The sequence below is a fragment of the Poecile atricapillus genome, chromosome 18 (assembly GCF_030490865.1).
Source record: "Poecile atricapillus isolate bPoeAtr1 chromosome 18, bPoeAtr1.hap1, whole genome shotgun sequence".
NCBI lineage: Eukaryota > Metazoa > Chordata > Aves > Passeriformes > Paridae > Poecile > Poecile atricapillus.
Window position 1 is genome coordinate 8,759,577 of NC_081266.1, and position 10,305 is coordinate 8,769,881.

The 10,305-nt window shown below is 36.9% G+C and overlaps 1 protein-coding gene and 1 pseudogene across 1 annotated transcript in view; one reads left to right on the forward strand and one right to left on the reverse strand.

Moving 5' to 3' along the window:
- The window catches only part of LOC131586081 (1-phosphatidylinositol 4,5-bisphosphate phosphodiesterase zeta-1-like), a 45,530-nt gene extending 37,480 nt beyond the window's left edge, over positions 1-8,050 (reverse strand). Inside the window, exons 1-3 of the mRNA XM_058852819.1 lie at positions 7,896-8,050; positions 6,733-6,883; positions 2,124-2,358 (exon numbers count right to left, since the gene is read on the reverse strand). Of these exons, the coding sequence (XP_058708802.1) occupies positions 2,124-2,358; positions 6,733-6,883; positions 7,896-8,050 (541 nt within the window). The remainder of the gene's footprint in view (positions 1-2,123; positions 2,359-6,732; positions 6,884-7,895) is intronic.
- Positions 8,051-8,165: 115 nt separating this feature from the next.
- Positions 8,166-8,710, forward strand: LOC131586082 (F-actin-capping protein subunit alpha-3-like; annotated as a pseudogene).
- The last annotated feature ends 1,595 nt before the right edge of the window (positions 8,711-10,305 follow it).

Below are 10,305 nucleotides of genomic sequence, written 5' to 3' on the forward strand. Positions count from 1 at the left end.
GAATAGAGTCCTTGAATGGCTCTACATTGTAAATAATACTGGGATGCACTTTCTTATCCTCACTGTGCCTCTAATCCTATCCATGTAAATGAGCAGAATTTTTTTTAAAAAAGACATATATACCAAGCTTAAAAAAAAATTATTTAGTTAGCATGTTTTCTTTAATCTCATTTAATGAGTTGAGTCTTCTATTCAAAGCTAATAGTAAAATGGGAAGATAATGGAATGTTTGGGAAGAATAAAACTCTCATTGGGGTGCTAGTAAGACACAACTGTCAGGTGTGAATCACATATTTTGTGATCAATTCCATAGAAATGGCTCTTTCTACCAAAAATGCAAGGTTTTAGCGCACACGTGAAAAAACCTGTTAGTGTAGTATTTTGACATTAGGCATCTAAATTGTATAACAAGAATGAAAGATTAGTTTATTCCATACTGTCCTGAGCTAGCTACAGTACCTACAGAGAATAAATTCAAAGTTATCTGGCTCAATAGCTTTGAAAATCTCTCTGCAGAAATGTTAGGGATGCACTGGATGCTATAAATGGATTTATTTAAATTAGATGTAAAATGTAGTCATTGTTTTCATCCTAATCTTGACATAGCAGTGCTATCACATTTATGAGAGAATGGTCATTCCTATTAGCAAACCTGTCAATCAAATGTCAAAGCCTGGCCTTTTCCCTTTTTGTAAGACACAGGGAGGGCAAGGGTGACAGATGAGTCCAACAGATCATCCTGATGAATAATGTTCTGTAGCAAATTCAGAACGACACTTACACAAAATGGTCTATCACAATACCATATGAATCATCTCTCATGTCAATCATAACTGGAACTTTTCAAGAAATATGTTTGAGTGGGAGTATGAATTCACTCAAAGGAGCATGAACAATACAGAGGTTATTTTGTTCAGCGAGATTATTTCCAATAACAAGACAAACAAATTTATCACAGGTGAAGAAACAAACAAGAATTTGTCTCAGCATCTGAAATTTCAACCAGACATTAAATTAAACCTATAGAAACTTCAGTTGATATTTATAAAGGTGTTTTCTAATGGACTGAAGATTATTCATTGTTTAACTGTGCTATAGATTTGAACTTTCCCATCAAAACAGGTAACACAAAATAAAAGGAACCTTTTAAGCTGGTAATTTGAACAATTAGTAAACATTAGCTCCTCTGAAAGAGCAGAATATGTTTAATAAAATACAGTTAAATTTGAAAGGCAGCCTTAAAGAGTAAAGGCATAAGGAGTCACATGTTTTTATTACTGGACAGTAAGTGCCTCTAAATGAAACACCCAATGTTCTTCTGTTTCTCATTGAAAAAGTGGCATTTTCCATTTTCTTCTTCCACCACAGGTCAGCATAGAAAATCCAGTGCTATTATCCCAGAAGAAATATTTTCCCCTTGGGTTTGTTTTTCTTAACCACTTATCAATTCCACCCGTTTTCAACGACTGGGAACCAAGGAAACGAAAGAATTGAACATATTCCACTGAATAAAGTAACAGCTTGCAGCAAAATGCAGTTCTATCCTTTTCCTAGCTGTAAATTTTGCCACAAGTTGAAATCAGTGATGCTCAGCAGAAGTGTTACACCCCAACTTGAGGCACCTTTAAATAGGTGAAGAACATGTTACAGATTTATGAAGCCCTCCTCATCTCAGCATTCTAGTGATTCACAAAAGGTGACCAGGCACCTACAAAAATTTTCCACAGTGCCCCTGCAAGGAAGTCAGAAGGACATAAAAGTCTTGTCTGAGGCCTTGAATTTTCACTAAGTTACTCAAGGGAGAGAAGACAGTGTAACGAGCAGAGAAGAAAAATGGCAGATATGGACTTTAAGAAAAACAAATTGAAAATGGTTTGTAATGAGCTGAAGAACAGAATTTGTAGAAGGACTAGAAATAAAAATATAAAGAAATGACAGAAAAAAGAACAGAGCAGAGAAAGGAGGGCACCATAAAAAGAAATTAAAACACAGGAAGAAAACATAATAAATAGATGAAAAGACATGCTTTTAAAGAAATAAATATATGAGGTTTAGGACAACACAGTCATTGAGAGAAGCACGAGAAATAAGAGCTAGATATCAAATAGTTAAACTGTACATACCTTCATCAATGGGTTCATACTTCATAATAATTTCTAAGGCAGTTGTTTCATTAGCTTCAGTTTGAAATTGTTCTTTTATAAGAAATTTAAGGAGCTGGCTGTCAGGTAGAATTTTGCCATCTGTCGAGTAAGCCTTGAATAGTTCTTCAAATTCAGGCCTGTGTACAAGAGCTCGATAAATTGCTCTGAAGTCGTCCATGCCAATAATATTTCCTGACTGTTCGTCCACAGTTTCCTGAGGGAAAAAAGCAACCAAAATTTATTAAAAAAAAAAAGAAATTAATGAAACAACATGCAATTATACAAAGTTATGCACCAAACACGCTTTTATAACTGACCATAAGAGTGAGCATCATAGAAGAATCCTCAGGCAACAGTGACTACAATCAGATTACACTCCTCAACTTTAAGATGACACTTTGTGTGCTACAAATATTTTATATAAAGTAAAATGGACCATATGACACAATTAGCATCTAAATAAGTGCAATAAATTTAGATTTAATGCATTTTTAATATTCAAACACATTGTTGAAAATCTTTAAAATGCTATGCATTAAAATAAATGTGCAGCATAAAACTTATCAAGTGGAAAATATATTTAGTATAATACCTCTCCAACAGCTATTTACACCATATTGTAAATACTGTCAGTCAAATTTGCACACAAAATCAGCAACCAGTAATCTTAAAAATGAAATAAGGATGACCAAATTACCAAGAAATACAACCCTTTCAACACTTCAATAAACGAAGTTTATTGTTTCACAACAAAACAATATTCAAGTTTGAAGACAAGATATTTTGTAATAACCTATGACACCATGTTCTAATCTTAACAAGCCAGAATGTTTAACTTAGATTAATTATTCACACTTTCAGAATTCTTGAATTGTAAGCTTGTTTTCATACAGCTTACAAAATGTTACCATAGTAATTAATTTCTGTGTTTCAGTATAAAAGTCACTAGAAAAGTTAAAAGGCCACAAAAGAATTTGAGCAGAATAATGCTTTTTTACCATTTCTGCTTTTTACATTTTTCACAGGTTTAACAATTCTATTTTTCCTTTAAAATTTTCTACTTAAAATAAGTAACTGCATATATATATATAAATAAGCATAGAAATAAATATATGTCTTGCATATATATAAACATAATATATAAAAATATAAATATAATATATATAATATATAAATATAAATTGCATTTCTATATAAATATAAATATAAATATAAATATAAATATAAATATAAATATAAATATAAATATAAATATAAATATAAATATAAATATAAATATAAATTTATTAAAACATTAATATAATATAATATAATATAATATAATATAATATAATATAATATAATATAATATAATATAATATAATATAATATAATATAATATAATATAATATAATATAATATAATATAATATAACCATAATAAGATATAATATGTAATACGTATATTAAGATATAATAGCATATATATAATAATATATAACATATTCTATTATATAAACTATATATTATATACTATGTATATTAAGATTATTTATTAATATATAATATAAAATATAGTATATGCTATATGCTGTATATTGTATATATGTTATATATTAGTTAATTATGTACTGATTAATTAATTAATATCAATATAGAAATATAAATGTTTCTATCATTTTAGCCTGATTTTTGCTTAAAACCTGCCAAATCAAGAGAAATCTTCTGACAAAATTGCTCACAAAAACCACAAATGGCAATCCACTGCCTCAGTGCTTATGACTGTAAACTGATGAAAATTCTCAGTTGTTGGCTCCTTAAACTGAGATGCCAAAGACACCACGTTCCAGCATCCAAACATCCAAACATGGCCCTTACTATGGCTGCTTTGGCTTCCACAGAAATGTCTAGAAGCAGGAAATTGCTTACTTGAGCTCTGGCTGCTCTTTGATCAAGAGATTGGATTACTGCTAAATTAGATTGGTTTTGAAGCCATACCATGAAAGCCAAAAGTTTAAAGATCTGGTGCCAGTTCCTTCCTATGCAGTAAAGTTCTTTCTGCACTTCTGAATAAGTACAATAGGAGTAAAAATATATTAAATAACTGAAACGAGTACAAAATTAAATTTCATGAGGAGTTCTAGTGAAAAAATCTTACAAATGAGTACTTCAGTGTTTGCTTTGAGTTTGCAAAAGAGAATAATAATGATCATTATTAACAGAAATCACCAGCAAGAAAATATTTCTGTACAAATGCTAATTATACACATTTCATTACTGCTGAGAAATTCCCCATCTAAGGTTGATTTCTTCCATCCAATTTTTAATGTTCTTAACAGTGCTGCAAATTTGCTTATAACCATTAAGCAGGAAAAGAAAATACCAACTTCTTTTGAAAATAAACAGTCTATCAGGACTTGGAGGATGTTCACTTAGTTACTGGCACAAAGAGAAGCTGGACAAAAAAGTAAAGTTTCTATTTTAGCTGCCTCCTGGTGAAATACAGGCAATAATACTACACAAAAGAACTCTTCAAATTAAAGTGATAAAAATCATGTCACTATAAAAAGATATTGTAAATTTTTGGGGTAGATTTTTATCATTCCTATTTTTATTAATGCACATCAAATTTTTGCTGTTCAGAAAAAGAAGAGACAAAGTCTTGAGAGAAATTAGATGAAAATTTATTATTCCTTAAAACCTTAATGTTCATAATTCTGATACTGCTCAAAAGAGTATTACAGTAAAATAAGCTCAAAGAGAACAGAGAAGAAAAAAGCTGATTATTCCTTAAAATTAGCTTTCTATAAAATGTATTTTGCTATGTAGAACCATTAGATTAACTGCTGATGTGCAGTTAATTACAAAGATGTCAGTAACATCCAGAATGCTTTGGATTTTTACATATTGTTTCGCTGATGAAATATTTGAACCCCCCAAACTACTGAACCCCTGTAAATCTTTCTCAAATAGCATAGGGCACCTAACAGTACTGCTATAAATAACTAGATCAGGCTATTGGGTATAATATGTTGTTAAATACAACTAGATCAGACTTCTTCTTTGCAGGTCACTTCCCTCAAATCTCCTTTTCTCTTCCCACAGCTGACCATCTCTCACATTCCTGCCAGAAACTAAAGTAGGGGGAAGATAGAGGAAACAACAAGAAATATCTTTAAGTTCTCAAGAGATCCTCTAGCTTTGAAACTTTCTCCATGCAGTGAAAGTTCAAAAAACCACAGGAAGCCTCTTTAGCCAGGGTTGAGCTCATGCTGCTGGTTCTACCTTGGCTTGAGAAGGCAAACAATGAGAGAGGAAGACAGGGTGAGGAAAGCTTAGTGCCTTCCTTCTTATGACCTTTCTGACTTGCCATAGTTAATTGTCTCTGCCAAATCAGGACAAAATTTGCCAGCTGGTTGCAACATTCTCAAAAGAATCATATCTATAAAGGTGAAAGTAAGTAAATATACATGTATTTATATAAATATATATATATATTTATATATATATACAGACTTGTTTTCATTCCCTTAGGGAAAAAGCATTACCAGACAGATGGGGTTTTTTGGGGGGGAAATGATGTAAAGGGAAAATCTTAGATATTTTGAGTCATTACATGAAGAAAATATGTATCCAGTACTCATTTGTTAGTATTTGCTCACTGAGACAAGATCTGCTTGGCAGTAGTTTGCTTGCCTACACTAAATGAACTTAAGTCCAGCTTCTAGCTGTATCATGTCATCTTCACAGAAATATCTTAAAAACTGCCACCTCTCAAGGCCAAATCCATTCCCAGGGAGTTAGAGAGCAATTCCCATCCATTCAGGCACACCTCTTAAATATTACAGGAGAGGAACTGTGGAGAAAGGAATGAATGTGTGCTGGATCTAAAGCCTGGACAGCTCAGAGAAATCCCAATTGTCCTCCTGGAAAGAGGATTTTGAGAAGATTGCTCTCATGGCTCTGTCCAGAATCAGACAGACATGTCTGGGCTCATTAGCTTGACCAGAGAAGCTGAATAGGATGAAACCAGAATGCTTTAACTTTTCTCAAGCGCAGACATGTTACAAAAAAAAACCTGGGAATCCAAACCAACATATTTTCCATCTTACACTAATTTGTTGTGGAGAAAAGACAGAGTTATGTGGGTGTCAGTCTCTCCGAGTAACAAGCAGTAGGACAAGCAGGAGTGGACTCAAGTTGTGCCAGGCTATTAGGAAAAATTTCTTCACTGAAAGTGTTGTCAAGCATTGGAACAGGCTGTCCAGGGAAGTGTCTGCGTCACCATTCCTTGAAAGTACTTAAATGCTTGCAGATGTGGTGCTTAGGGACAAGTTGCAGAGGTGGACTTTTCAATGTATTAATGGTTGGACTCAGTGATCTTAGAGATACCTTCCAATCTAAAGGCTCATGATTCAAATTCAAACCCTGGGTTATCTATTTTACACAGACATGAAAGACCTGGAGGAGGAAAATTCTTTGCTGATTTTGCACACCACACTAGCTTGAAATACATTTCCCAAAAAATTAACTTGAAAAAAATCAGCAAACATATGATGTGTGTAACTGAACTTCTAAACCATTCATTGCTTAATGGACATACACCTTACCTTGAAAATATGTTTTAAATGGTCTTCATCAAATTTTATTTGCATTTTTTCAAGCAGCCTCCTGCAGCCCTCTAAATCAACATTCCCATTCTTGAAATCATTCTGAATTGTATTCCAAAACCACGTATGAGACGTCAGGTTAAGGAAGATTCTGGCCAATTAAATTGCCTTTTAATGGAGGGGATGAGGGGGAAAAGTTTAATTTCATTAAACCTAAGAAGATTGTGCTTCCCTTTCTTCATAATCTAGAACATCCTTGCATTCTGCCCTCTGAGAATGCAGCAGGCCCCAAGGTGTGCAGGAAGAGATTTCTGCTCTGTCCTCAAAGTCCCAGAGAGCAGTGACAGAAGGGCCGAAGGGAGGGTGTGATCAAGGGGTGGTCAGGGTGCAAAAAGGGCTGCAGTGAGAGGAGGGAAACGTGGGGAAGCCGAGGGGATTCAGCAGGCTCAGGGAATGGTGGGGAGTGCCAAGAAACACCAGGGAACGAGTGCTCCCAGCACTGTGCCCACCCAAACATTATCAACCGGCCCTGGCTGACAGGACTGGCTGCCCCAGGCCCTCCAGGGCATCCCCTGTGTGCCCAGGCCTGAGGGGAAAGGGCCATGTCAGGGGCATCCCAATGGCAGCTGTCACAGGGCAGGGAGAGCAGAGGAAGAGGAGAAGGTAGAAGAAGAAAAGGATATCTGTTCTCATCCATGGTGGCTGTGCACCGCCTGCTCCAGGCCCCTCACTGCAGTGGCATAGCCGAGATCTCACTTGGGCTCACAGTGGGCTCCTCATGCCACTGTGACCTGACAGAATGGCATGGAATGTTCACTCCCCCATCCTTCCAGTGTCGCTCCAGTGTTGCTCTGGTGATGTCACAAACTGCAGGCGCCCAGCACAGGCCCCTTCCTGCCCCCGCTCCACCACCCTGCCACCATCCTGTGCCTTTTCCTTCCAGCACAAAGTGTCTCCAGGCCCTGCCCCTGTCTCCCACCCATTGCTCCACCACTCTGCCACCATCCTGTGCCTTTTCCTTCCAGCACAAAGTGTCCCCAGGCCCTGCCCCTGTCTCCCACCCATTGCTCCACCACCCTGCCACCATCCTGTGCCTTTTCCTTCCAGCACAAAGTGTCCCCAGGCCCTGCCCGTCTCCCACCCTTAGGATATCCCACACCCACAGCACGTGTGCTGGCAGGAGCTGTGTGGGGCAGAGCAGGCCTTTTGCAGCCAGCCGTGCCAATGTCCTCCAGGGGAGCTTGGCCAGCTTGGCCGAGGTCTCTCTGTCCCGGTCCAAGGTGACAAGCTGGTGAGGCAGAGGCTGCCAGCACAACATCTTCCCCCAGATAACCAGGAGCACTGTGCTACCAACCCACTGCAGAGACCTGGGGGGAAATCCCTTCTTTGGGCCTTGGAGAACCAGCTGGCTTCACGGCACAGGGTGATGGTGGATGTTGAGAGTTGTGGGATGCCACCCCAAAGTGCTGGGAGGCCACCCAAGCTCCCACTTTCCTGCTGGGAACTTCCCTGTCCTCAAAACCAGCCTGGGCAAGAGCAGCTGTCCATGTCCTGCTTTGAGGCACACCAGTATCAGCCTTCAAATCACTGGGACAGCCCTTGGAAATCAGGCTGGACTTACACCCTGACTCCATTTCCCACTCGTTTTACAGGAATTCTTCCCCAGGCAAACTGCTTCGAAGTTGCCAGCTTCCGTGTAGCTGTCAGCAAGCCTGAGTGAGACTCGAAATGTGACAGACCAAAGGCAGTTTGCCACAGATTTTATGAAACTTGTGAAAGCTGAGGACACTAAGTTTTGTATTGACATTCTGGAAAACATTCAGGTTTTGTCAGAGGATGTATGGGACGAAAATCTGTCGAGGAATTCCCTGTTACTCACACTTTTATGAAGTGGAATAAACTATGGAACAATCAGCATCTGAACACCAAGGTCTCCAGTGCTGAAGTGCCTCAATGCTTACTGAAATACCAGCTTTGATACGATGGCCTAAATAAAAAATGGGGAAAAAAAACAAAATGGAGTTGTTTAATTGATTTATTTCTGGATCACTCAGGAGAGTACAGAGACTTCCATCAGTCAATCACCACTTTAAAAATAATTCAGGTCTGCGGTGACTGGAAATAATTTGTTTGGTTTTTTTTTTCACTTTCTTCATGTACTTTTCAAGTACTTTACCAGGGATGGTCAAGATGTCAAAGGCAGCACAGTGCTCCAGCTGAGATAGCAAGCAAATTCTTACTTTCCTTCGCAGTTTTAACCAAAATTATATTCACTTTTGTAATTTCACACCAAATGAAGCATTGATTATAAGGAATCTAGTAAGGAAGATCAGCAAAGACATTGGGACATTATATCTAGATTTTTTTTTTCATTGCTACTGAAACCTTGTAAATTCAGCCTTCAGGCTTTGCTTGTGCATATATCTCTCAATCCCTTATATAGATACATGAACAAAGAGAAGATCAGGACACTGGAGGAATAAATTTCTTATAGCTAGTGCAGAAGATATTTCAGGACTGACCAGGGATGTAGGCTGGGTGTTGCAGCATTAAAGAATAAAGAAATGCTATTCCTCTCTCCCAGTATTTATTACAAAGGTCAAAGGAATGCATGTGATTTTGGTTTACTTTCAAACTATGATAGTGATTATTTCCTAACATTTATCACAGATTATTACAAATGCCTACCATCCTTGCTGTTTTCTGTAAACATAACTTTTAATTGGAGTTTCAACAGAAACAAAGTTTAATTGCAAGAACTACTGTAAATACTACACTTTAAAAAAAAAAGGTGTAAACATTCAAGCATTATTCTTGCACATATTAGATGTTTTCATTGTAAGCATAAGATTTTGCTGTTGTTCATCATAGCTGGTGGGAATTGCAGTGCCACATGGGTCAAACACACCCTTTTGTAAATACTCATTTGTGGCTTTATAGATTCACTGCTGACTGACCATGATTGCTCTCATTGTCTTGGTTTTAAAATGTCATAAAGAACTATGCATTGATATGGTTTCAAGGAGAAAAAACTGTGTAAAAATGGGCATCTTCAGATTACTCTTCTGATGACAAATGAAGATTTTGCATACTTACTGCCCTCTGATTTGGGAGATTCCTTTCTCTATGTATCTGGATATGATAATAAATATCCCAGAGAAACCAATGCAGTTGAATAGAGAGAAAGATGGAGCACAGAGAGCATTTTCTGTGCTCCCTCCGTTCTTCAAAGAGAGCTGCATTACCTTTGGGTCATTCTCTTTTCACCCCACAGCTGCTACTGAGATCCATCCAACACCAATCCAACCCTTTAGTGCCTATTTCCTGCTGGAGACCATTCAATGAACAAGCAGCTGTCTTTACATGAAATTTGGTTGAAAAAGTGATTATTTCTTTATTGAAAGTAGGAGTAATTTTATTAAAAATGTTATACAATCCAGGGCTACTATAGTGAAGATGGCTTATTGGGAGTGTAGTTTATATCTTTATATCTGCAGTACCAGAAAATAGACAAAATTTTGGCCATAGATGCAAGTGCTAACAGAAACAGATATAACACTAGAAATTCTGGAT